Below are 27,891 nucleotides of genomic sequence, written 5' to 3'. Positions count from 1 at the left end.
ATCATGTTTGGCAATAACAAAGAATTTAAAAATATTGAATACATTTATATTTTTCTTATCACATCAAGAAAGTATTCAAAGAGGAAGGGGGAAAAAAGGGAAATCATGTCTTTGTAACAAGAATAATCCTGCAACACAGGAGATCTTCTGGCTATTAAAATGCAATCCAATAAAATAACAAACTGGAGACAGGACGGTGACGATGTCCCAATTATTCCACAAGATCAGTGGTGGGTTGCTGCCAGTCCTGACCGGTACAACTGTATCGGTAGTGGCCTGGAGCAGCTGAGAGCGTACCGGTACGGAGACTCATTTGGCCCACCCGCCCGCATGCACGTGCTCTATAGCTGTATTTATGCCAAAAGGCACACTGTGCACATGCACACCACATGTGGAGCCTGCACGCGCCCCGACAAGCAACTGGGTGTCAGAGAGGCAGTGGATTGTGCATGCATGCGCAGTGCATGTCAGGCGTGGGTACAAGGCACGTCAGGCTCGTGCACAGACAGACTGCGATTAGCGTACCGGTAACGACAGTAAGAACAACCCACCACTGCACAGGATATGGTGGGTTGTTGGATACACATGAATGAGAGAAGCAGAGATCCCATGGTAAACTGTGAACAAGGAACTAGAGAATTATGTACCACTGTGTTAATATCAGGTCTAAACCTGTGACAGATATACAATCTGATGTTTTATCTAGCAAGCACAAGAGGCAACAATCTGGAAATGAAGTGAGGAGATGATACCTGAACAGATCTAACTTAGCACTGGAGTGGGGGAAGTGTCACCACTAGTTTTTAAATTCTTTTTTGGGTCCTGGTGTAGCCCGCCAGCGGCCAGCAGAGCTGGCAGAAAATTCGGACATTGAGGAGGATGAGGAGGAACATGGGCCAGTCCTGAAGTCTGATAAGGGCTCTGTGTTGGAGGCAGAGAGGGGACCAGAACCGTATGCCAGTTACCAGCTGCCTTCAAAGTCAGACATCAGTGAGGCAGACGAACAGCAGGAGCCTCTTCCCAGTGTATGCATGCGCAGAGTTGCCAGACAAAGGGAAAAGGTAAAGAACAGGGGACGACTTGGTAGACCATGAATGGCTCCTCCCAGAGGAAATAAAAGAGGAGTGAAAGGGGAGTGGAGTTTGAAGGAGACAATTAGTTCACTTCATTAGTTTGATGTTTCCGAGACTCCTTGCCAGGTTTTGCAGATATCGGCCTGTCAGCTCTCCAAGCCAGATAAGGTCTGTAACTGTAAATCCTCCCTCGAAAGACTTTGTTGGATGTGAATGAGAAGAATTCACAGTAAATTAATAAAAGGAGTTTTTGGTCGGTACAAAAATCACTTTTATTAATGTTGGGTTTTGTTTGCTTCATGCTCTTGGGAAGCCTAGGTCAAAACAGGTCCTTGCGCAGTAAAAAGCTGCACAATTACTTTTTTTTTTTTTTGCAAAGGAAAGAGACTGTACAATGCGTAAGGCGACTCAACTTTACACTGACACGAAAATAATATTTAAATTGCCAAAGTCTGTAAGAAGTTAGTGGTATTTCAAAATCCACCTGTTTGTAAGATAAAGGTGGACATCTAAGTGCTTTAGCTCCTAAATGCAGTTAGCGTAGCATTAAAAATCAAGAGATTCTGAATCAGTGTTTGGAACTGACCTTTCTCTTCATCGCAAGCCATTGGGGTTTTGCCAGCCTCGGAGGAGAATTCTGATGATGTCCATCCATCTCCTCCTCCTCCTCCCCTTCTTCCTTTTCCTCCTCTTCCTCCTCTTCCTCTTCCTCCTCCACCTCCTCCTCTTCTCCACTGCTTTCTTTTGGCAGGTCTGCAGACTTCTCTTTTTCCATTACTATGGTTGCATTTTCTTGAAGTCGCAAATACTTGCTTTTAGACTGGGCTTTTTCAGGCAATTGTCTACTACCTCTCGTGGAGAACAGCTCCTGCTCTTCTTTCTCCCAACAACTTGCTTGCTCCATCAACCACTCAGCCTGAGCAACAAAAAGGGTTAAAATAACAGGGCACAGAAACAACACTGAGCTGTCATTCATTCATGCATTGCTCCGCCTTAGAAATAAGCTATAGGCTAGCTCTGATCAGCACCAAATGTTGTCAAAGCTGCATTCTCGGAAAAGGTTCCTCTAAGTAGGTTCCTCCCCCACCCCGCCCCAAAATAAGGAAACAAATTGAATTTGCATTTTATGAAACTACTGCCTCCTTAATAAAGCAACAGTAATTGTAGTTCTTTTGTCAGCATTATGCTCTTGGATATGCGATTTCAAGCATCTCAGAAAAGGCACAGAAACAGATAATTGTTTTTTGAACTCTGCGTCCAGTTGTGCTGAAGCCTGTGCGTTTCATAGCATTTGGGAAGAAGCAGTGAAAACACAAAGCAAACAAATTGTTCCTGTTTGTCCTGCTGCCTGTCACACACTACGGACATGCCCACTATGGACACACCCACCCAGTCAATCATTAGGGCAGAGAACCGGTTGAATCCCACGCCCGCACATATCTTAAACTTGTCAAAGCTGAGAGACAGCATATTGTTCTTTGTTTCTCAACACTCTGCTCACTTAAACTGACCCATATTTCTTGGAGCTAACTTCTGCTCAGAAGTCCTTCTTAAATGATATGATGCTTGCCTGTTTCCCGACAAACTCCGGTGTAAAAACGCTCTTAAATCTTCACCCCTATTTGAAATTAGCCTTTAGGAGCAAGAATGTTGCCTCATGATCCACAAGGAGAGCAGCTATAAAATTTGTTAAATGAATTGATGCCGTTATTAAGGATTCTGGTGGCTAAACCGTGAGATGAACAGGAAACTAGATATGTTGAGCCCTAGCAAAGAGAAGGCTTAGGGGAGGCCTGATAGCAGTCTTCCCATACTTTAAGGGCCGTCAAGAGAAAAGGGTATTGCTCCAAAACACCAGAAGGCAGGACAAGAAGAATTGGCTAGAAGCATCGGAGAGGGAGATCCAATCTTGAAATAAGAAGAAATTCTCTTACAATAGAATGATTAATCGGGGGACAAGTTGCCTCCCAAAGTAGTGGGTAGTGCATCACTGGATATTTTCAAGAAAAGTTTGGAGAAACCTGCCTTGGGCAGGGGAGCTAGACTAGAAGACCTCCGAGCTCCTTTCCAGCCATATAATTCTATGATTTTAGGACATAAAAGATCTTCTCCACCCATGTGTTTTCACTGCTTCTCTTCTCACCGCACCAAGATTAAAAGCGCACTGCTTTTATGTTACAATTGCAGCTGTGCTATATGTACAGAACTATAGAAACAAATCAACCACATGGAACCTGTTGGGAGAGGGTTTATGTCAGGGGTGTCAAACTCAAGGCCCAGGGGCCTGATTTGGCCCACGGGGTGCTTAGATGTGGCCTGCGGGGCCACCCTGAAAACAGCGAATGACTCGCCTGCGGTGCCTCTGCCAGCAAAAACAGAGCTCGGGAGGGCCGCACGCAGTCCTCGGAAGCCTGTTTTTGCTGGTAGAAAGCTCAGGCCACCACATGAACACGCGCAGGAGCGACGTTGAGCTGGCCTTGCCCCTGGCCACGCCCCCAACCCCTCAGGTCAAACACAACTTTGATGCATCCCTCAATGAAATTGAGTTTGACACCCCTGGTTTATGACAACTCGCCGCGGCCAACTTGCCATGGCCAACTCGCCAGGGGACCATTTGGCACTAAGATCAAAGAAATAGTGGAATAGAATCATGAAAGGAAAGGATGCCAGAGGAGAGAGAAAATGAAATAAGAATGACAAAAACAGAAAATTTTAAAAATTATTTTAAATAATTAAATTAAGTTGAATTGTCCAGCAGTGAGTTGTCCCATGGTGACGTGATGATTTGTCCCGTTTTCTGCAGAGAGTTTGCCACGACAAGTTGGCCATATGCAGACTGGCCGTGGCGAATTGGCTGCCGTGAATTGTCCCATTCCGCTGGGAGAACAGTCAGGGCAGCATAACATAGCTTTTTTTTTTGTTCTGGCCATCATCTTCACTTATTTATTTTTACTTATGTTCAGGAGATGGTTATCAAGTGATGTGTTTGCCCCAGGGATGAGATTCAACCGGTTCGGACCAGTTGGGTGAACCAGATGATAATTTTACATCCGGTTTGCCAAGCTGGTAGTTAGAAGGACTGGCTGGCCCCGCCCACCCTGCCCCTCCCCTCTCAGGAGTCTCCACGCGGACATTAATTATGCCAGGTAAGTGCAGAGCCCGTGTGGATGCTCTGGGAGGGCGAAAAACGGGCCTTTTGGAAGTCTGGAAGTCGGGCCCCAGCAGGGCCTCCAAATTTGGGGGAGGCCGTTTTTGCCTTCCTAGAAGCTCGAGGGAAGCCTCCAGAGCCTGGGGAGGGCGAAAACTGTGGTGCAGGAGGCCGAGTAGGCCATGCCCCTCCATGGCCACACCCACCCAGCAATCGGTCAGAGAACCAGTTGCTAAATTTTTTCAATCCCACCCCTGGTTTGCCCTTACCTCTTTTTCAGCTTCCCTCTCTTCTTCAGAAACCGCTGCATTCGGAACCAGGAGAGGACTCCACCTCAAACTTTCTGGGTCCACTTCATTGACGCGTGGATGGATTTTCAGTTTCTCCATATAACGGGAGATCAATTTCTCTCTTCTAATTACCGTAAATCTATAATGGAAATAAACCTGAAGTTAGAAGAGAGCAATACAAATAAGCAGATGGGAATGTATCTATTTGCTGTAGGGATAGTGGGTCTGGAATTGCAGTTATTTTTTCTTTAATACATTTACAGCCCTCCTTTATGGAGAGACCACTCCTGCCAGAGCATTTCCCCTATTCTTGTAATCGGACCACTATCCAGAGGTAAAAAGCTGCCACACACAAGGCATAAATTCTTAGAGCCAAGGTGGTGCAGTGGTTAGAGTGCAGTGCTGCAGGCTACTTCTGCTGACTGCCAGCTGCCTACAATTTGGCAGTACAAATCTCACCAGGCTCAAGGTTGACTCACCTTCCAACCTTCCGAGGTGGGTCAAATGAAGACCCAGATTGTTGAGGGCAATAGGCTGACTCTGCACACCACTTATAGAGGGGCTGTAAAAGCACTATGAAGCGATAGACTTATATATCTATAGTGCTATTGCTATAAGTCCAGCTCCTGGGGCAAAGAATTAAGAGTTTTATCTTTTTGTTCTTATCAAGTGGTAGCCCACACATGTTTGCAATCTAGACCAAAGCTAGTTCATTATTCTCAAACTCGTGAGCAAAGAAGGGCCGGGGGATTAGGAGATTAGCTAACAGTGATGGATGGGGAAGCTGTTAGAACTTGTGAGAGCTGCATTCTGGTGCATGCAGCTACTGCCACAGAGGGAAGCAAATAATCATTAGTTGAAGAAAAGAGATTTGCCCTCAAGTGGATTGCTAGAAGGTTACAGTGGTGAGCATGTAACCCTGTAACATAATCACAAGTGGGGCATCAACTGCCCAGATTGCAATCATGTGACAATGGGTTGCTGCAATAGCTGGAACTCCAAAAACTCTTTGCAAGTTCCCTAGGAGTTTATGCACTGAAGACAAATTCCTTGTGTGCCAATCACACTTTGCCAATAAAGAATTTAATTCGATTCAATTTGATTCCATTCTTTATTCTATTCAATTCCATTCTTTATTCTATTCCATTCTTTATTCTATTCCATTCCATTCTTTATCCCATTCCATTCTTTATTCTATTCCATCCTTTATTCTATTCCATTCCATATTCTATTCCATTCCATTCCATATTCTATTCCATTCCATTCCATTTCATTCTTTATTCTATTCCATTCCATTCTTTATTCTATTCTATCCCATTCTTTATTCTATCCCATTCCATTCTTTATTCTACCCCATTCCATTCTTTATTCTATCTCATTCCATTCTTTATTCCATTCCATCTTTTATTCTATTCTATTCTACTCTACTCCACTCCATTCTTTATTCTATTCCATTCCATTCTACTCTGCTTTACTATTTTGCACTGTTGCAAGTTTGAATGGTTGCTGAACAAGTGGTTGTTAAGCAAGAACCACATGTGGATGACCTTAAACACTAGGCATCTGCGCTTAATGAAAGCAAACAAGAGAGAAAGCAAGTGCAACTCAGGAGCTGTTACTGACTTTTCCTCTCGCCTGTCAATCATGCTGTGATGCTGGAGAATGGTAGCGATATCATGGGGACACATCCCGGTGGCTCGGCTCATCGCCTTGATGCTGATCTTTTTCTCAGGATGGCAGTGAAGATATTCCCAGATGACGCTTTTCCAATAAGCCAAGTACGAGACACGGCCGAGATCAGACAGTGGCTTTTCAGGCGATCCGGCCTGTCCCTCTTTTCGAGAAAGTAGGTAACCTAAGAGAAAAGAACAAGGGGAAGAATCACAATACAGATTAACAGAGTTGGAAGGGACTTTATAGGTCATCTAGTCCAACCCCCCGCTCAAGCAGGAGACCCTACACCATTTCTGACAAATGGCAGTCCAATCTCTTCTTGAAAGCCTCCAGTGATGAAGCTCCCACACCCTCCAAAGGCAACTTCTCTTCCATTGGTTGATTGCTCTCACTGTCAGAAAATTTCTTTTTATTTCTACGTTGAATCTCTCCTTGTTCAGTTTCCATCCATTATTTCCTATCTGGCCTTCCAGTGCCTTGGGAAATAGCTTGACCCCCTCCTCTCTGTGGCAGCCCCTCAAATATTGGAAGACTGCTATCACGTCTCCCCGGACCTTCTCTTCACTAGACTAGCCATGCCCAGTTCCTGCAACCCTTCATCATATGTTTTAGTCTCCAGTCCCCTCATCATCCTGGTTGCTCTTCTCTGCACTGTTTCTAGAGTCTCCACATCTTTTTTATAGTGTGGTGACCGAAACTGAATGCAATATTCTAGATGTAGTCTTACTAGGGCTTTACAGAGTAGTATTAGTACCACATTTTGCCACTCGCAGAAAACTAAGGCAGTTTAGGAGATGAAGACCTTCAACACCAAGCATATTACTCTCTCATTTCAGTATCTCTTGCTCTGATGATAAATTGATGGGGAAAGCAAATTAAATAGGGGCAGATTTCAAACCAAATTCAGGGCAGACAATGAAATCACATTTGAGTTAGAAGATATGCTACTTTAAACTCCTATCTTACTGAATATTAGTGGGGTTTTTTTATTCAAACTTTCTGTCATTCAGGAAAACATTAACCTAGGGGTGTTAAACTCAATTTCATTGAGGGCTGAATCAAGGTTGTATTTGACTTCCTGAGGGGGCATGGCCAGGAGTTGTTGCCAGCTTGACATCCCTTGTGTCGGGGATGCCTGTGGTGCCCCAAGCACTCTGCCAATGAAAACAGGCTCCTGAGCTCCATTTTCGGCTGCAACGGCCTCCTGCAACCCTCTGCCAGTGAAAATGGAGCTCATGAGGGCCGCATGCAGCCCTTCCGAGCTCCATTTTTGCTGGCAGACGCATCACAGGCCAATCCTTGGTTGTTTCCCCGGGGGGGGGCACTGGACAGATGTAAGCACCCCATGGGCCACATCTGGCTCCTGGGGCTTGGGTTTGACATCTCTGCATTAACATCTTAATTTTTCCCATTAGAAAATCTGTGAACTGTTTGAATAGTGGTTATTTGAATTTTGGTCTATTCTGCCCAGTTGCACTGGGTTTTTTTTATATTTGGTCCTTTGTTGTTTTAATTTATATTTGGTCCTTTTTTGTTTTAATTTTATGGTGTTTAATGATGTTTTTTAACTCATTGTATTGTGCCCTGAATCATTTTGATTAGGAAACCCTATGGATCTTGATCTTGACGTTTACATGCAACATTCAAAAGCAGTTTTGGGATGGTTCTTCTGATCCCTCTGTACGGCAAACCCATTTTACGCAACACAACAAACAACAGATTATCAAGATTTCATCCATTTCAGTTCAGAAGATGACTTATGTTTTGTTTTTAAAGGTCATATTCACCACAGAAATATAAATGTATAATGAACATACTAAGGAGTTTGTGGCATAAGAAAAATTCCATTTTCCATTTTTTTAAATTTTCCATTTTTAAAAAAAAATTCAAATTACCCAAGAATAATTCCATATGCATCCTTACAATTTCAAAACTAATATAGAGAAATACACATTTCATACTTTTGTCTCCCCTAAATATCTTCAAAACAGCAATTATGGAGAACTTAATTGAATAGCCCTATTATTCCCTTCAGTTCAAGGGTCTCTCAAGAGCTTATTTTCTTAATTTTCCAATAAACCAGCACTACTTCTCAGAAAAAGTAAAATGTTCAAGACAAAATTACACATGATTTGTGAATGCTCCTAGACACCATGTCCCTAAGACCGAGTTTCTGCACTTTAGCAATAGGACATGTGAATTTCAAGTCCCAGTCAGCCAGGAGGAAATATGACTTGGTACTTGGTGGTGTAAATTCTATGTAAGTTTTGAAAATGTCAGTCAAGTGATTTTTTTGTCTTTTTCCTTCTGACTTCTTCCCATGTCCCCACATGTTCCCTACGCATCCTGAGAATGCCAATGTTGTTCATATCGTAATGAAAGCAGTTCGCATATCTTAAACAGAATCAGGCTTGCAGGATGGCAAAGGGGACCATGTGGAGCTGGAAACTGAGTTACTAGGCAACGTGCACAGACCACTGTTAAGCTGGCCAGGCTGCTTTGCTTTGCCTCATTATGCAGCCTAATGATTTGCAATGATGCCCTACAGGGGTTGGTTTCTCTCTCGGTGAAGTTGGAAGTTCCCAAAATGAAAAGCAGAAGCCAAAATCCAATGTTTTCTGTGGCAATAGTCTTGGAAATATAAATATTTTCATTGGAAAAAATATAGTAAAAATGAAAACGTTAAAAAGCTGGCTATTAATTCCAACTTCTTTTCTCCTAAATTCTATCTAGGCAGCAAAGAATATGAGCTTCGGGAGTTCTCTTATTCCTGTGATGGTGAACCTGTGGCACACAGAGCCCTCTCTGTGGGCATGCTAGCCGTCGCCCCAGCTCAGCTCCACCCACTGGCCAGCTGATTTTTGGGTGTCTGCTGGGCATGTGAGGGTGGGGGGAGCGCAGGGGGTGCCCCCCCATGGTCCATTTTTAGTGCCAGGAGGCTGCAGGGAAACCTACTAAGCCCAAAACAGAGTGTGGGGGATCATGCATGCATGCATGGGGGACAGAGGGAGTGGGGGGTGGCGTGCATCTGCAGGGAGAGGGGCACACGGGTGTGTGTGTGTCATGAGCACATGGCAATATGGGTGCAATGGCACGAGCTTTCGGCACACGACAAAAAGATTAGCCATCCATGTCTTCTTCCATCCTTGACCCCTGGTAGAAAGAAATCACAAAACGACGTGATCTTGCAGGATCTCCTAGATCAGTGTTTCTCAACCTTGAAAGCTTTAAGATGTGTGGATTTCAACTCCCAGAATTCCCCAGCCACTCTGCTCTGGGGAATTCTGGGAGTTGAAGTCCATGAATCATAAAGCTGCCAAGGTTAAGAAACGCCATCCTAGATATTAAATGACCATGTTAGTTGGTTGCACAGCAATGAAAGCCTAGAATGAATGAATGAATGAATGAATGAATGAATGAATGAATGAATGAATGTATGTATGTATGTATGTATGTATGTATGTATGTATGTATGTATGTATGTATAGTGGCTTTTTCACAATTGGAAATGCTGAAGTGGTTAAAAATATTTTAGCAAGCAAGTTATTCAATATTTCCAGTAAACACTGATGATTTAAATAAATTTAAAGTATTCAATTACTTACCTGTCCTTTATTTGGTAGTATGATCAGTTATATTAATTGCTTAAATTCCAAAACTTGGCCATAACTATTATTTACCTATTGTCTTCTATAGACAATTTACAAACACAACATATAATACAAGAATTTAAGGAAATATTTGCAAGAACACAGCATCAGGGATGAAACTATTGCGGCAGCTGATGTCAAGTACAAATAGCCAGGAGTATTCATTGAGTCCAAAGCACAGAAGAGTTTATTATTGGTACTTATAAACTAAAATCTAGTCAACTAGTCACAGCTAAATTAGCGCTAGATGGGGTCAATGGAATTCACAGGGAGCCGGGCCTAGGCCTCTTGTGGCGAGACAATGACTCTAAACTGATGACACATTTAACTCCACCTTCCAGCTCAGCCTGCTCTTCTCCTATAGCTGATATATCATAAAATTATACTAGCATGAGGTAATAATCATATGCTATATGATCAGAGGTGTGTTTCTACCAGTTCGGACTGGTTCGGCTGAACCAGTAGTAACTTGGTGGCCTGGGTCACTGGAACTTGCAGTGACCCAGACCTGCCCAGCTCCTGAACGGGTTCTCCTACAGCCCCACCATCTTGTTTTTAGTTCTGCGCATGCACAGAACAATTTTCACTGCAGAAATGTACTTTCCCCCCCTTTTCTAACATTTTGCGCATGCGCAGACCTTTTTAGTTGCAAATGTGCACGCGCACAGAGCACACGTTTGGCATGTGTGTGAGCAAAGTGAGCATGCGCAAAAAAACTTGTACGCTGAACTAGCAGTAACCCACCTCTGTCTATGATTTATTGCATATATGACCAAGAAGGTCAAGCCTTTTTTTGACAGGTCATATTTTGGAATGATCAAAGCAGCAACCAATCCCAACCAAATGTTCAACTCTCCAAATGTTCAATGCCATTGGTCTGCATTTGGAATTGCAACGATTCTAATTTTGCAACCATCTTTGCCAAGAAGATTGTATTCAAGAATGAACCATAATTTTTGAAATATTCTGGTTCACGAGAAGATGTCACCACAAGGGACCATACTGTTATGTCCTTTAAGAAAGAGGGGAGCTACATCCTCCCACGAAGAAACATTAATCAGCTCCAGCAGCCTCAAAACTCCAGACTCACATGGTCACCCCATTTCCTGTGCCAGGGGAATATAGTGCAGCACGCAGCTTTGCTTTGTCCTTCTGCCAAAGCTCTCAGAGGGAATTACAGCTGAATGAAAGTGACAATCCATTGTGTGGGTGTTGAAAAAAGGAAAAGGCAATTTCTATCCAAGGTATCGTTAGGAAGAGGATAGACAGTAAAACAACGTGCTTAAATCAATGATGTGCAATTGCAGTTGGTTTTCTGTGTACAGTTCTGATCACTGTATTCAAAAAGAATGGGAAAGAAATGCAGAAACAAGCAACAGAGAAAAACAAAACAGCTGTCTCCAGAGCACAACAATTGTGCATATTGTTCTGACCTAAGCTTCCCAAGATCATGAAGCCGACTCGATAAAACCTCTTTCATTTAAGTTAAAGGGAATGCTTCTCCAGCAAAGTCCCGGTCAACAATCTTTCATGAGATTTCACAACTACAGACCTTTAGCAGGCTTGGAGAGTTGCCCGGGTGATATCTTCCAAACGCCAAGCTGTAGCAGCAATTACTTGGCAAGAAGTCAGGAACAGATCTTCACCCTAATTAATCAAACTCATTGTCTCCTGCAAACTCCCCTCCCCTTTCGCTCTTCTTGATTCCCTATGGGAGGGGCCATTCACTGTCCTCCTGTGGCTTTACTCCTGAGTTGACCCTTGTTCCTTAGCTGTTCCCTTCTCCTGGCAGCTCTGTGCATGCATGCACACTGGGAATGGGTTCCAACTGTTCTTCTGCCCCACTGATGTCCGACTCCGAAGGCAACTGATAACTGTCAGACAGCCCTGGCCCCATCTCTGCCTCCAATGCAGAGCCCACTGTCAGAGTCTGGCCACAACACATATTACAATTCATTCCTGTGTTCTGTTTAACCTCTGAATAAAGTGTGACATTTTAAAATAAATCTCATAGGTTTCCTGTGCATGTGTAAAATCAAATGTCTTTTTTGAAACCCATTTTCTCACAAAACACATGTTTAGCTAAATGCAACTTGTGTGTGTGTGTGTGTGTGTGTGTGTATATATATATATATATAATTATATATATATATATCTGTTTGTGTGTGTGTGTATATATGTGTGTGTGTGTGTATATATATGTGTGTGTGTGTGTGTGTGTGTGTAGTATTTGTGCTGATAAATAAGCTAAATAAATTAGCTTCCTCCCAAAATTGGGGCATACAAGGGGTTGTGACTTTATATATATATATATATATATATATATATATATATATATATATATATATATATATATATATATATATATATATATATATATATATATATATATATATATATATATATATATATATATATATATATATATATATATATATATATATATATGTGTGTGTGGGGGGGGGGTTGTGTTTGACCTTGGGGGGGGGGCGTGGCCCGAATGGGCATGGCCAGCTCGATGACATTCGTATCAGGAGTGCCAGCGAAAACAAGACTCCCGAGCTCCGTTTTTGGCTGCGACAGCCTCTTGCTCTGCCAGTGAAAACAACTGTCAGCAATTTGCCTCAAATGTTACTATTTCAAATTCTTTTGAATAGGTAGCATGAAATAAACTTGTAGTACTTTTGAATTATCAACGGACTTTGAGGAGAACTGGACTTAGGTCTCTTAAGGGGGCGCAGAGACTCCAAACTGATGATGTGTTTGACACCACCTGCTCACCTCCTACATCTGAAAGCCCATCCTTCATGTTAAGAAATCAAGAAAAATATGTTTCTCTTCATAAAAACATTCCTGAGATCTGGCAGCAGCTGTTGCTTCACCTTGAGTTTGATGAAGCAACAGGTAAGCCGGTTCATCAGAATTAAACGCCGTATTAAGCATTCTCCCAATTTATATTTTGCATTTCAAACATCACCTTTTTCATCAGAAGAGAAATGTCAGCCGTCGTTTTGATTCAGTTCCTGAATACTCTCTGATGATGCTCCCTGCTGGGATCCAATTTAGAAGGAGGAGGCAGGCTTTTGAAAAATATTTTTTTTAAGTTTTCTAGCAGCACTCAAGTCCCTTCTGTAATTTCTAAAATGTCAAACATGAATATTCTGAAAGAAAATGATTAGCAGTATCTCTTTTTCATGACCACTGCTAATGCAAAACAAAATCTTCCTACTTATATCCATCTTCTTCTCAATTTCAATTTTGACAACACCGATCATGGAGAAGAAACTCTAAAGTGCCAGAAATGTCAAGGTTTTTTTTTTTAAAAAAAATGTGATTAAATGTGACTTGAATTAAGCATTTTGGGAGTGGGGGATGGGGGTGAAAACAAGATAGATGAAAGAAAAAAGGAGAAAAAAAATTCAGAAAGATAAAACATGAAGTGAACAGGGAATTTCCAAGCAGCAGAGCGGGCTAGAGTTTTCAATATTTATTACTGGGTTTAAAACAATTAAACACAATGTTAAAGTCTACAAATCATTGTCAAAATCCAAGTAATAAGTTAATATCAACTGCAACAGGTAATCGTTGTTTAATGACCGCAATAGAGGCCAGCCAATCTGTTGCTCACCAACATGGGCGTTAAGTGAGACACATTCACTGGCAGAGGGTTGCAGGAAGCCGTAGCAGCCACAAACAGAGCTTGGGAGCCCGTTTTCACTGGCAGAGCACTTGGGCCATCATAGGCACCCCCAAAATGAGTGACATTGAGCTTGCCACGCCCACCCTGTCCCCCTGAGGTCAAACACAACCCTGATGTGGCCCTCAATGAAATCAAGTTTGACACCCTGGTTAAACATTTAGTCCGTTTATTGCAGAGGTGGGTTGCTGCCAGTTCGGCTTGGTTCGGCTGAACCAGTAGTGGAATACAGGCCTGGGTCGCAGAACCGGAGGTGATCCAGGCCTGCCACGCTCCCAAACCAGTTCCCTCGCTGCTGCTTGGCTGCTGCCAGTTTGGATTTTAGTGACTGCACATGTGCAGTTCACTGTAAATTGTTCTGCGCATGCCCGAAGAACAATTTACATTGAATAGCGCATGTGCGTGCAGCACACGTCTTGCGCGCAGGTTGCGAACTGGCAGTAACGCCGGCAGCAACCCACCCAGGGTTTAGAGGTTACGTTTTGTTCTCTTGCCTTTTAATAAAAACTATACAGAAGCAGTGGAGGTAATATTTTGAGCTGTTCAAAATACGCCGTCTGCCTAAGTGCATGATTTATTTAAAAATAAAATAAAATCAGGATATACCGTTTTTCACAGCGTGCTCCAAGAAGTATTGTCTCTTTCAGACTTGAGGCAATTACGTTTTTGAAAGGAACAAAAGTCTAAAACGTTATGCTCCATTTTAGGTACTGCTCATCTAAAATACACTTTGCGCTAAAAAGAAATCTAGGAACTGGAGAAGGCCTTAAATTACCTTCTTACTTTAATGACAAATCACGGCTTCTCTCTGTATTAATGAACAATAACATGAAAGGAATGCAATTTAAACAATTCATTCAACCTAACAGCATCAAGAGCTAATATCCCTGCGAAGAGAAAGCGGGTGGGGGGGAGGAAGGGAGGGAAGGAGAGAGAGAGAGAGAGAGAGAGAGAGAGAGAGAGAGAGAGAGAGGCTGCTTCTTCAGGTATATCACAAGATTAAATGTTTCTTTTAATGGACTTATTCTGCCCGGGTGCAATTAGACACAGAAAGCCCATTGTCTAGGTGCAGAAAAGCACCGTTGCTCTTGCTGGTTTTTCACTGCAATATCCACTTCCCAAATTCACGAAGGCAAAGGCAGCCCTTCACTTACTGAAATCGATCAGGAACCTCCCAAATCCTTGCCTTTGGTACTGGGGCATGATCATGATGCAGGAGACGTTATACTTCTGCTGGCACAGCTTTTCCTGGAAAAGAGGAAAGCAAGGGAGATGGCTGAAAATATTGTGAAGGGCAGAGGTGGGCATCACATAATGTAACAACCAGTTCGCCCAGCACTGGAAAATGTGTGCTTTGCTCACGCACACGCCATCCATGTGCACAGCTCCAAAACCATGGCGATATAGGACAAAATAGGAACTACCGGTTCACTTGAACCGGTCCGAACTGGCAGCAGCCCACCACTGGTGAAAGATAATGAGAAAATCTAAACAGTGTCAACAAGGTTTTCTAACTGGCCCACCTAATAAAATAAATAGACCCAAGAGTCAACCATGCCAACCAAGTAGGGAGGCCTTCTAACCTATTTTTCATCAATTACCTCCAATAGACCGATCAGATCCCACAGGCTAGGCCTCCTCCGAATTCCATCCGCCGGCCAATGTCGACTGGCGACTACCCAGAGGAAAGCCTTCTCTGTGGCTGCTCTGACCCTCTGGAACGAACTCCCTGTGGAGATTAGAACCCTCACCACCCTCCAGGCCTTCCGCAAAGCCCTTAAAACCTGGCTATTCCGACAGGCCTGGGGCTAAAAAAGCTTCTGCCCCCCTTCTTGAATGGTATGGTTGTTGTGTGTTTTTAAATTGTGTACTGTTATGTTTGTTTTTTTCTTTTACCCCCTGTCTGTACCCCTTCCCGATTGAACTGTGACCCGCCCTGAGTCCCCTTCGGGGAAAAGGGCGGCATATAAATTAAATAAATCTATCAATCAATCCTGCTGTGTCAGTCATACCATGCAGCAGCTGAAATACAGCAAGAGAGATCAAACAGTGAATGGGGGAATTAAGAGAATGACACTATCCATGAGACTTGCTCTCATAAAGGCATCTACAGTGTAATCAAAACAACCAAGATGGCAGGCAGAACAGTCATCTTGATTTTACACACACACACCCACACACACCAGTATTTGCCCAGTGTGCATAACTGATACCTCATATGTCTGTTCTTCCCCATCAATGGGAAATAGCCCATTATTTCTACAAAGTGGGGGATTTTGAGTGAGTTAACTTGAGGTAAATGGTTGGTTGGTGCTCATTATAGGACATGGTGTTGTTTTAATTGAACAATGAGAGCAGTAAGGCAAAAATTGGCTCTTGGGGAAATAGACCAAAATTTCTTGAAAGGAAAGCACAAAGGCTATGGGCTCCTACTTACAAACAAACAATTTTGGTGAATAGTTGAATGAAAGAAATCCCAGGGCTGCAGAGTAAGAATAGGAAATCGTAAAACTACCCATGAAGACCAGTGGAGTCCTTCTGCACTGTCACCAAGAAAAGCTACACGAAGAGGTCAGGGTCACTTGGAGTATAGCTGAGTTCAATTCAGAGGGAATTACACTTTATATTACACTTGAGATAATATTTTATTCTCACACACCCACCCAATATCTTATCCATAAATGGACATTCGCTTCTTTATTGTTCATTATCCATTTAATTAGAGAGAGAAAGAGAAAGAGAAAGAGAAGAGAGGGAGGGAGGGAGGGAGAGAGAGAGGGAGAGAGAGACACACACAGAGAGAGATACCTACCGTATTTTTTGGAGTATAAGATACACCAAGGTTTTGAAGAAATAAATTTAAAAAAAGTTTTTGCACTCTGCAAACCTCCCAAAAACGGCCCGTTTTTTCGCAAAAACGGGCCCATTGTTTTTTTTAAAAAAGGGCATGAATAGTCTTTAGGAGGCTTGTAAAGTGCTCCGGGGGGGGGCAAATTGAGCAAAAAAGGGCCCATTTTTTGCTCATTTTTGCCCTTCCCAACCCCCAGGAGCACTCTGAAAGCCTCCTAAAAGCTATACATTTTGGTGGAGAGGGCAGGGCTTCGGGAGGCAAAAAATGCTGTATTCAATGTATATGATGCACCCAGATTTTCAGCCTCTTTTTTGAGGGAAAGATGTGCGTCTTATACTCCAAAATATACAGGTAGATAGACAGAGGTAGGTAGGTAAGTAGGTATAGGTATAGGTATAGGTATAGGTAGGTAGGTAGGTAGGTAGGTAGGTAGGTAGGTAGGTAGGTAGGTATAGATAGATAGATAGATAGATAGATAGATAGATAGATAGATAGATAGATAGATAGATAGATAGATAGATAGATAGATAGATAGATAGAGATAGATAGATAGAGATAGATAGATAGATAGATAGATAGTCAGTCGTTGATTTACGATTGAGCCCAATATTTCTGTTGCTAAATGAAACATTTGTTAAGTGAATTTTGCCCCATTTTACGACCTTTCAAGCCAGTTCTTAAGTGAATTATTAAGTTGGTAATAGTTATTAAATGAATCTGGCTTCCCTATTGATTTTGCTTGTAAGAAGGTACAAAAGTTGATCACATGACTCCCAGGAATCTGCAACCGTCATAAATATGAATCATTTCCAAAGGGTCCGAATTTTGATCATGTGACCATGGGAATGTTGCAATGGTCATAAGTGTGAAAAATGGTCATAAGCCACATTTTTGGTGCCTTTGTAATTGTGAACAGTCACTAAATGAACTGTTGTAAGTCGAGGCTTCCTTGTATATGTAGATCTATATATAATGCAACTAAAATATTCAAAATCAGTAAAACAAACTGGCCATTAGAGTCTCAGATTTTAAAAGGAATGAAAATAGTAAAGAAAGAAATTGATTAATGTAAATGAGGGAACAAAGGTGCCCAGAGGATCTATTTGGTGTACTCAGAAGAAGACAAAATGCAAATTAGAAATCCGTTGAATAAACTGGTGGTTGTGAATAGATAACAACCAAACTGTATTTCATTAAGATTTGCTCAGGATTGTTTTTTTTAATCAGATGTTAAGAATCTATTTATTCTAGTGAACAGATGGTCCTTCTGTCAGACCTCTAACGATTGGGAGAAGAAGCTGGAAGCAGCCAAGCAAAAGAAGAGGGGAGGAATTTGGAAAGCAGAACAGTGATCAAATCCAGAATCTCTCAGTAGGTGGACTTCAATTCCCAGAACTCCCCAGTGGTTGAGGTTGAGAAATGGAGAAAAAGCAAAGAAGACATTCAGTACCTTCTGGTCTGTGCCTTCTTTTACTTTATGTCATTTCATTCATGTGTGAGGGATGATGTATGAATGTATTTTTAAAATGACTATGATAATGATCCATCATTGTTACTGTATGTACACTGGGAGCTTATGCACACGAGACAAATTCCTTTGACACTTGGTCAATAAAGTAAAAGTAAATGTTCCCCACGCACATATATGCTAGTCATTCCCGACTCTAGGGGGCGGTGCTCATCTCCATTTCAAAACCAAAGAGCCAGCGCTGTCCAAAGATGTCTCCGTGGTTATGTGGCTGGCATGACTGAACACCGAAGGTGCACGGAACCCTGTTACCTTCCCACCAAAGATGGTTCCTATTTTTTCTACTTGCATTTTTACATGCTTTCGAACTGTTAGGTTGGCAGGAGCTGGGACAAGTAACGGCTCACTCTGTTACGCGGCGCTAGGGATTCGAACCGCCGACCTTTCTGATCGACAAGCTCAGCATTTTAGCCACTGAGCTACAGCGTCCCTTGGCTTATAAATAATTTTAATTCTAATTCTAATTCTAATGCAAGGCTGCAGATCTTGGTTCCAAAAGCAATGGGGGGTGGGGGGACACTAGGTAACCTCAAAGAGATTCTAATGTGTTTGGGTGATCCTACTCAGGACTCAGGAAGTTGTGCAAAATTGGGCGGGTCATGGGTTTTGCAAGAAAGAGAAATGGCCCAAACACCATTTTTGTTTCCAAGAGATAATGATGATGTTCGTGTTCGAAGAGGACTTTGACATCTAGCGGATTGTGGACTGTCCATGGTGTGTCCGCAGGTGGCTGGTAAGGCCTATATGGGCACAGAATGTTCTGCCACGTGTCGGGCAGACATGTGTGGGCACCATTGTTGCAGCATTTGCAGCTCTGGCTTTGCAGAGTGTTCGCGCCTCTTGTGCTGTGGTTGTCCTTCTGTCCTCAGATGTCTGGCAGCCTTGGTGGATCAGCATGCGTCATGTGGATCGATCTTGTGCCAGGGTTTCCCAGGAGGTGGTGTCGATATCCAGGGACTTGAAGGAGGCTTTCAACGTGTCTTTGTATCACTTCCTTCCTGTCCCCCGTGCGATCGCTTTCCTTGAGACAGCTCACCATAGAGGAACTGTTTAGGGACACGGTGGTCTGGCATCCTTGCAACATGGCCTGCCCAGCGTGTCTGGGCTTTCATCAGCAGGGTGTGAATGGATGGCAGGCCTGCTCTGGAAGGACTTCCATGTCTGGCACCTTGTCCTGCCACTGGATCTTCAGACGTCTGGGGAGATAGGTAGCAGGGAAGTGGTTCAATTGCCTAGCGTGCCTCCTGTATACAGTCCAAATCTCACTGCCATACATCAGGGGAGTTAGCACTACTGCTCGGTAGACTTTGAGCTTTGTAGCAAAGCTTATTCCACAGCGGTCAGTAGTCCGCCAAATGCAGAGCTTGCCTTGGTGATTCTGCAGTTGACCTCAATGTCAATTGTCACCGTGCGGGAGAGGGTGCTGCCAAGGTATGTAAATTGGTCCACTGCTTGCAGCTTTTGCCCCCTCACTGTGATGATGGGCCCTTGGTGTTGGGCTTTCAGAGCTGGATGGGGCATCATCTCAGAGATGAACCACTCATTGGAAGACAGGAAAAGAACACCTTACTCCTAACTAAAACCTCCTTATGTTGAAACAAATGCATGTTTTGGAATTGCAGCTGCTCGTCATCTCATGTAGGTCAGCCAGGAGGACATTATAGCTATGGGTAGACTAAATTCCCAATCCCTCCCATATTTTGAGGCAAAAGGACATTTTTGGCTAACGAAGGGGGCTTCCAAAATGGCAACTTCAAGACTTCAACTCCCAGCATTTCTGGCTGAGCAATTCTGGGAGTTGAAATCCACAAGTTGTGAAGTTGCCAAGGTTGGAGCCTCTTGGCCCCAGCTCTTCTGCTATCTTGCTTATCAGTGTCTTCCCCCCAATCCTGGATAGCAATAGCAATAGCTCTTAGACTTATATACCGCTTTGCAGTGCTTTACAGCCTTCTCTAAGCAGTTTACAGAGTCAGCATATTGCCCACAATAGTCTGGGTTCTCATTTTACCCACCTCAGAAGGATGGAAGGCTGAGTCAACCTTGAGCCTGGTGAGATTCCAACTGCCAAATTGCAGGCAGCCGGAAATCAGCAGAAGTAACTTGCAGTACTGCACTCTAACCACTGCGCCACCGCGGCTCTTAATCTCAGTGGATCAAATGGATAAACTCCTAAACCAATGAGCTGCAGTTTTCTAATACTTCTTTTTCAAGGAAATCTTGAGAGTCTATCTTGGAGGCCCAGAGGCATTTATGTAAATAAAAATAGTTAGAGAGGTATGCCAGCTTCGATTTTTCAATTGAAATATTATTTAAAAAGAAAGAAAAGAGGAATGCCAGGCGATGCTTTGCATACCAAGAACATCTGAAGGCACACTGGCACCATGAGTACTTTTACCTACCCATAGTGCTATTTTTTTTCATACCAGTGCAAATTTTTTTTAGTGCATATTGGAACACTATCACAGTTTCCTCCTGTGATTGACATCTTTCATGAGAAATTGTGGCAGGGGGGTTTCACACATAGGAAAAAGGAACCTTCTGCATAATTTAAAAACCCAATCTTTAATTTGCATCCTTATCATTTATTATCAACTAGCTGATAAACCGGCGTTGCCCAGGTATTTATAGACGTTGAACTGTTTGTCTGAGAGAGAGCCATTGAAAGGGGCTGCCCTCTCCCTTCTCTCTCCCATGCACTCCTCTTTCCCACCCTGTCTACGATCCTGGTACTTTGCCCCAAATCATAAGACGCTTCCCCATTGGCCCACTGGAGGGTGAATGTCACGGCTGGCTTTCCAGAGGAAGCTGAGAAGGACTAACATCACAAACGCCATACTTAACTCTCCTTAATGGCCCAGGCATTCCAGAGTTATGCTGGAACACACACACACACATACCCACCAGGGGTGTCTTACCCACCCAGTATTTATTTCCAGAGGGTAAGTCATCTGTGTATCAAGTTTGGTTAAAATTGCTCGAGGTGCTCCAGAGTTATGCTGGAACATACATACATACATCCTTTTTTTATAAATAAATAAAAAATAGGGGAAAAAAATTATACATACATTATATTATATACAATTTATAAGAAGAAAAAATTATTGATTTGCACCATTATTATTAGTAGTAATATTTCCATTTGTGTTTATTAGCAAATACAGTACAACAGTACTCAAGTATTTTCACTGAAAGAGGAAAAAGTGACGTGCACATATTGAAAGGCAATCAAAGTGATGGTGAATCAGCTATCCCATGCTTCATGTGGAAAGCAAATATAAAAAACATGATGGGAGAATGCCATCATGGCCAGGTTACATTTCCATTCCAAAATGAAAAGTTTTAAGAAACGGACCAAGTTTAGACCAGATACAAAGCTAAATTGAGCCAAGTTCCACAAAGGCAGAAAAATGTCATCTGCGGCCAGGGTCTTAATAGGTACATCCTACAATGAGGAACAATTTTATGTACAATGTCATCATCTGTGCTTACTTACAACTTACCCTTCATATAAGCCACATTTTTCCCTCTCCTTTTAGGGGCAAATCCAGATGGAAGGTTGGAGTGCCTGGGACAAGCAGAGAAGCCTACGATGCCCTGAATCCTATAGAGCTGTTGCTTAAATCAGTAGCCAGCAAGATGGGTTAAACCTGCAGAGACTCGTCCAGTGCAGCAGAGTTGAGACTCGTACTGCAGCTTTTCACAGGGCTACAATACGTAGCCCGATCTCTTAGCACCACGTGAAGGTGTCCACAATGACTCTGAATAGAGCTGGAAGGGACCTTGGAGGTCTTCAAGTCCAGCATCCTGCTCAAGCAGGAGATCCTATATCATTTCAGACAGGTAACTGTCCAGTCTTCAAAAATATATATATATGAAAAAAGCAAGGTTTGAAATCATTCATTTATTTGGAATATTTTCTTATCTAATATTTTCTTTGGAAAGCATTAAGAGGCACCTAGCTGCAGTGCATTCTAGGCTGTGGGGATCACCACTGATTTTCAGCAAGAATGGTTGGTTTTATTACAGGTAGTCCTGGACCTAGGACCAAAACTGAGACTTGAGCAAGACAGTTGGTTAAGCGAGTTGCACCCCATGTTATGATCTGTTTTGCCATGGCTGTTAAGTGAATCATAAAGGTAAAGGTTCCCTTTGCACATGTGTGCTAGTCGTTCCCAACTCTAGGGGGCGGTGCTCATTTCTGTTCCAAAGCCGAAGAGCCAACGCTGTCTGAAGACGTCTCCGTGGTCATGTGGCCAGAATGACTAAACGCCGAAGGTGCACGGAACGCTGTTACCTTCCCACCAAAGGTGGTTCCTATTTTTCTACTTGCAGTTTTTACATGCTTTGGAACTGCTAGGTTGGCAGAAGCTGGGACGAGTAACAGGAGCTCACTCCGTTACGCGGCGCTAGGGATTCGAACCACCGAACTGCCAACCTTTCTGATTGACAAGCTCAGCGTCTTAGTCACTGAGCCACCACAGTCCTTGTAAGTGAATCATAGCAATTGTTAAATGAACGGGAGTGGCGGTTAGGTAAATCCTGCTTCCCGCATTGAGTTTGCTGGCCAGAAGACAATTAAGGTGGTCTCAAATGGCAGTCACATGACCTGGGACACTGCGACCTTTACATGCCATCTACCAGGTGCCCAATTTTTGATTGCGTGACCATGCGGATGGTGCAACAGTTGCAAAGTGCGAGGACCAGTCACTTTTTTCAGTGCTGCTGTAACTTTGAGAGGTCACTAAATGAATGGTCGTAAGTGAAGGACTACCTGTATTCATGTTTCTGTACCTTCATACACCAACAGCTGGTCCTCTCTTGAAGTCCTCTCTTTATATCAGGGACTTGATAGAAAATATCACATAAAATGTTTATGTTTAACCACCTTGGTCCACGTGCCCTTTCTGCTATGGAGAGGACACAATTTTGGGCCAAGTATTATGCCCTCATCATTTTTGTAAGATTTGGTCTGATTTATTCTCACCGAGCATGTCCTGCTAAGCAACTGCTGATATCTTTCAACCTGACTGCTGGCAGGAATCTAATATTGTGGTGACTTATTCTTTATTTTTGCACTTCTCGATTCAGAAATCCTTGAAACTCACATAATTCAGTATTGCTATTCTGCCACGTAAACATGTATCTCTTTGTACTATTCTATAAAACACCTTGGAATGCTTTCAGGTAGATCAAGGGAGCGCAAACACTTTAGGAAATTAAAAAAGGAAAAAGAAATAATCTTTGACAGGGGCGTCCATATGGGAAGAGACCAAGGAAGTCAAGAAGCGTGATGGCGTGCGATCGAAGTCCCACCTTTTCTACGTACTTCAACCACATCGTTATGGCTGACATCTTGACTTTTTGGGCCCTCCCCCTATGGTCACTCCTGGCCAAACAGCAAACAGATGAAGAAGAGTGCTAGAAGAGAACTCCCTCCCTCTGTTTAACCCATCCTGCTAACTACAAATCTAAGCAACAAACAGCTATGGGTCAACTCACAGCAGGACTCCTTTAGCAATAGAGTAAGGCTCAGACACTTCGTAAGGCAATGCCAGACCAGGGATAATCTGAGGCAACTTTGCTGGTCCCACACACTGCATCCTCTTCATCTGAGCCTGAAAGAAAGAAAAACAAGGGTGGGAGGCTGGAAAGGGAGGCGTAAATAGGCAGACGGTGGCAAAATTATCATTTCTGATCATGGATCCATAGCAGTTCTTGGCAGTGATGAATTTTTTTTACTACCAGTTCTGTGGGCATGGCTTGATGGGAATGGTGTGGCTTGGTGTCCATGGCAGGGGAAGGATACTGCAAAATCTCCATTCCCACACCACTCTCGGCCCAGCTGGTTCTCCAGAACCTGCTGGATTTCAGTCCTGGTTCTTGGGTTTTGAAGAGTTAGATTTCCACAAAACGTAGCCTTTAATCTGGTCTGAGATTCTAGGGTTGCAAAGCCCAGTTATTTTATTTTTTTAAATAATATTATGCCATTTCTTCCAGGTACTAATGAGGGAAGTACAGATTGAACATACTATATGCAGGTGACAAATTATATGAAATATGCAACTCAATAAAGTGAGGGAGAATTAAATGGCCAAAGGCAGCACCTCCTCTGAACAGCCATTATTATACTGTTAGGTTTTGCTTCAAACATGGGTGATTTAAAGGATCTGTGCCAGAAGTAGTACTCAGCCAATTTGGACCAGTTCGTACATATGTGTACACCAGGGGTCGGTTCTGGCAGGCACTACTGCTGGTTTGCTCGTGGGCGTTGCGGGCGCATGCACAGTGCAATAAAAATTATTCTGAGCATGCACAGAAGCAAAAAAAGAAGATGGCGGAGCCTATGGCCCCGCCCGAAGAACTGGTTCAGGGGAGTGGCAGGCCTGGGTCGCTGCCAGTTCCAGCGACCAAGACCACCAAACCACTACTGCGTACGAGCAAAGCACATGCGTGGAAAGTTGCATGCATGTACGGAAAGCACACATCCGCTCGCTCACAGTTGTGAACCAGTGGTAAACCTAAGTGAATTCCACCACTGATCTGTGCACTGTATTTGTTACCTAAATCCAATGTCCTCAGAACACTTTTTAAAAAGATAATGGCATTTTCAAACAGTAAAAAAAATGTGTTCTTTCCCATTTGAAATGCCGTTTCCCAACAAACATTCTGCATAAAAGCAAGACACTCTGGTAATGGTAAGATCAAACTTTTACCTTGGAGAAGTATCCAACTAAGTGGCACCCTTTCTCATCATTCTTGGTGAGAACATAGAAAAGGAATGGCTCAACGTCATAGTATAAGGTTTTATGGTCAAGAAAGAGCTTTGCTAACAAGCAAAGGTTTTGGCAATAAATCTTGCTGATATTCCCATCAACCTAGAGAGAAGAGAATTTTCACATCAGTATCTTAGCATAGCAGCAGCTCAACGCAACTCTACAAGGATCTGTCTGTGCCATTTATTCTTCCAGTGAAATGTACACAAGGTAATCCAATTTTTTCTATTTTTGGTTCATTTTCTCTAATTAGACATCAACTATGTTAAGCTTTAATAAGCTTAACAGCCATGAGGGGTGATGCAAAAAAGTAGAGAGTAACATTGCTCTCACTGTCTGTACTATCACATCTGCAAATAAGAATCTAATTTGTCATGTTTTGGAGTAGCTTTCAGATAGAATAGATCTGTTCCTGACTTCTTGCCAAGTATGTCTGCTACAGAGTGGCGTTTGGAAGATACCGGCCTGGCAGCTCTCCAAGCCTAATAAAGGTGTGTAGTTGTGAAATCTCATGAAAGACTGTTCACCGGGATTTTGCTGGAGGAATTCCCTTTAACCTAAATAAAAGGGGTTTTATTGGGACAAGGGGATTGAATAACATGGGATTGAATAACAAGTGCCTATTCTTTTTTCCCACTTCCTAAAATTTCACCCCAAAAATATTGTAAGGCCAATGGGGATCCAGGATATGTAAGACTATATCACTGTATTTCTCACTGTGTAATGTAAATTAAGTTATAATCATTCACAGAACAGCAATCTTTCTAATGCAGACATGGGGTAAACTTCTTATTATAAAACACAGAGCTTTTTCAGAGGTCTAAATGCATCTTAATTATACACTTCAAATGCCATGTTTCTAGCTTAATTACCTCAGGAAAGAAGAAGATGAGATAAAGCTTTATCTCCACTTTTTTGAGATTTAATTTTCCATTTCCGTTCGTTAAACTGTCAAAGCAACATACATGACTTTCAGATCTGAGTAATTGTCTAAGAAATTCTGAAAAATACTTACGCTTTGAATACTGTTCATCAGGATGTAAACAAGATGAACTTGTATTTAAATTTAAATTTATTGAGATAAATTTTATATGAACCTTCTCTTTCAGGATTTAAAATTATTCATTATATGTGCAACAGATCCATTTTGTCTTGTTGCGATGAAATCAAGATATAATTGACATATCTATCTTTGTTTTAAATATTATTTTGGTCTGATACATCTTAACTAATAAATTGTAGGGGCATATAGTTTTTATTTTTATTTTATACCTACTGTTTCAGATTTTCCACCCAAGTAAATAACACAGTCACAGTTAATGTTATATTTTGTGATTTAATAAAATATAATAGTATATTGTTAATATACTATTATATTTATTTGCTTCACTTTTTGTTCTTTTCAATTTTTACTGGTCACTGAATAAATAAGGATTATAGATTGATTGCATAAGGACTTTAAATAAATTACTTGAAATAAATTAAGGTTGCCCATTCCACCTGGAGCTCATTTTTCATTGTTTTATTTTTTTTCAACTATTTTTTTCAATTTTTTTAAATCATTGTTTTATTTAATTGAAAAATTACCCCATCAATTGTACAAAGAATGCCAATGATATGTGTAGGCTGATGCCAGTCTAAACAATGACCTTTACATTCATTATCAATCCATTCCTCAACAGGGGATAAGTTATTTATAAATAAACAATGAACTCTTCACCACTCATATTAATGAACCAACCTGGAAGCCAAGGAAGGAACTAGGAAACAGTAACAGCAGCAAAAAGACTTTCTGCTGGAAACAGTCAATGTGAAGTATCAGGACATTTGGTAAGATTAAGAATTATATTTCGCTGTACAATAAACCTATTACCGAGATGGCGAACCTATGGCATACGTGCCACAGGTGGCATACAGAGTTCTCTCTGTGGGCATGTGAGCCGTTGCCCAAGCTCAGGTCCACTCTGCATGCACCCACGCCTCCCGCCGGCCAGCTGGTTTTTAAGTCTCTGCTGCGCATGTGCAGGGCACATGCGGGGGACATGTGTGCATGTGTGGGGGAGGGGGTGTTGCACGTGCAGGTGTGGGGGAGTGCAGGGACGTGCTCCACAGCCTGTTTTTGGCCCGGGATGCTGCAGGAAGGCCTACTAGGTCCAAAACGGGGGGTGGGGAGTCACACGTGCATGCGCAGGGGATGGGGGAGCAGGGGGATGTTGCACACACATTGCATTATAAATGCAATGGTGCATTCTTTTGGCACGCGATAACAAAAAAGTTAGCCATCACTGACCTAATAGCATGGACTCTAATAAACCAAGGAAAACACAGCTCAAAAATATTGCCTAGGTATCTATAATCTTCAACCACACACAGTACTTACTGAGGGCAATGGAGTATCACCTACCTCAAACACGGAAAGGTCCTTCCTCCTGTAGATCTCATTGGCTGGAGGATGAAACCAGCCACACTTCTTCCCATGCCTTAGCAAGATATTTTTACTTTTCATGTATTTAAGACAGAATTCACACAAGAAAAGCTTTGATAGTCTGTTGAAGTTTAAAATCAGAGTATCAGTATGAAATGCTTTTGAACCAATTACAGTTATCCTTTATTTCTTCCAGATGAATTAAAGAGACAGGAAGAATTGGTCAAAACAGATATTCTGCCATGCCTGGAATTAAACGAGCTGCTTACATTGATAATAATCAAATACCTGTTTAATAATATAGATCCCAAAGGAATGCAACAACTGCACAACTCCCTGTAAATATTGCATTAGTTCAGTTGGAGCCCATCGTCCCTGCTGAATAACTATCGGTGAATATTTTGTAAACTAAAAGAAGCAGAACCATAATTTGATACCTACAGTATTTTTTTGGGAGGGGGGGGAGAATCGAGCTCATTTTAAAAATTATTTCAATGATAATAAATAAGCTAAAAACTAACATTTCTTTTTTTTAAAAAGATTTTTATTAACAAACATGTAAAATACAAACACACAAAAATTAGACGTATACCACATTTATACAATACAGTGCGAACAGGAATTTCCTGTTTTTTATCTTAGCAATCATCAACTGATATCGCTCACATTATATTATTTCCCCTTCTATCGTATTTCATTTAGATTTCACCATTCTTAACCCTCTTATTTTACTCATAACTATTATTTTTGAGTGTTGTTATATTCTTTCATTGATTTTTCTT

At 42.2% G+C, this 27,891-nt stretch overlaps 1 protein-coding gene across 9 annotated transcripts in view; it reads right to left on the bottom strand.

Annotated features, from left to right (window-relative positions):
* The window catches only part of KAT6B (lysine acetyltransferase 6B), a 91,080-nt gene that overhangs the window by 10,752 nt on the left and 52,437 nt on the right, over window positions 1-27,891 (bottom strand). For all 9 annotated transcript variants that reach the window (XM_087702175.1, XM_087702172.1, XM_087702177.1 and 6 more), the window contains 6 exons: window positions 27,089-27,230; window positions 24,625-24,786; window positions 14,687-14,780; window positions 6,135-6,366; window positions 4,491-4,650; window positions 1,660-1,989 (listed from right to left, as the gene is read on the bottom strand). In XM_087702175.1, the coding sequence (XP_087558301.1) occupies window positions 1,660-1,989; window positions 4,491-4,650; window positions 6,135-6,366; window positions 14,687-14,780; window positions 24,625-24,786; window positions 27,089-27,230 (1,120 nt within the window). The remainder of the gene's footprint in view (window positions 1-1,659; window positions 1,990-4,490; window positions 4,651-6,134; window positions 6,367-14,686; window positions 14,781-24,624; window positions 24,787-27,088; window positions 27,231-27,891) is intronic.

Source organism: Thamnophis sirtalis, unplaced genomic scaffold, assembly GCF_051295495.1.
Source record: "Thamnophis sirtalis isolate CommonGarterSnake01/CBP01778 unplaced genomic scaffold, rThaSir2_p1.2 scaffold_15, whole genome shotgun sequence".
Taxonomy (NCBI): Eukaryota; Metazoa; Chordata; class Lepidosauria; order Squamata; family Natricidae; genus Thamnophis; species Thamnophis sirtalis.
Note: the sequence above shows the minus strand (reverse complement) of the source record. Positions and strands in the feature narration are given on the sequence as shown.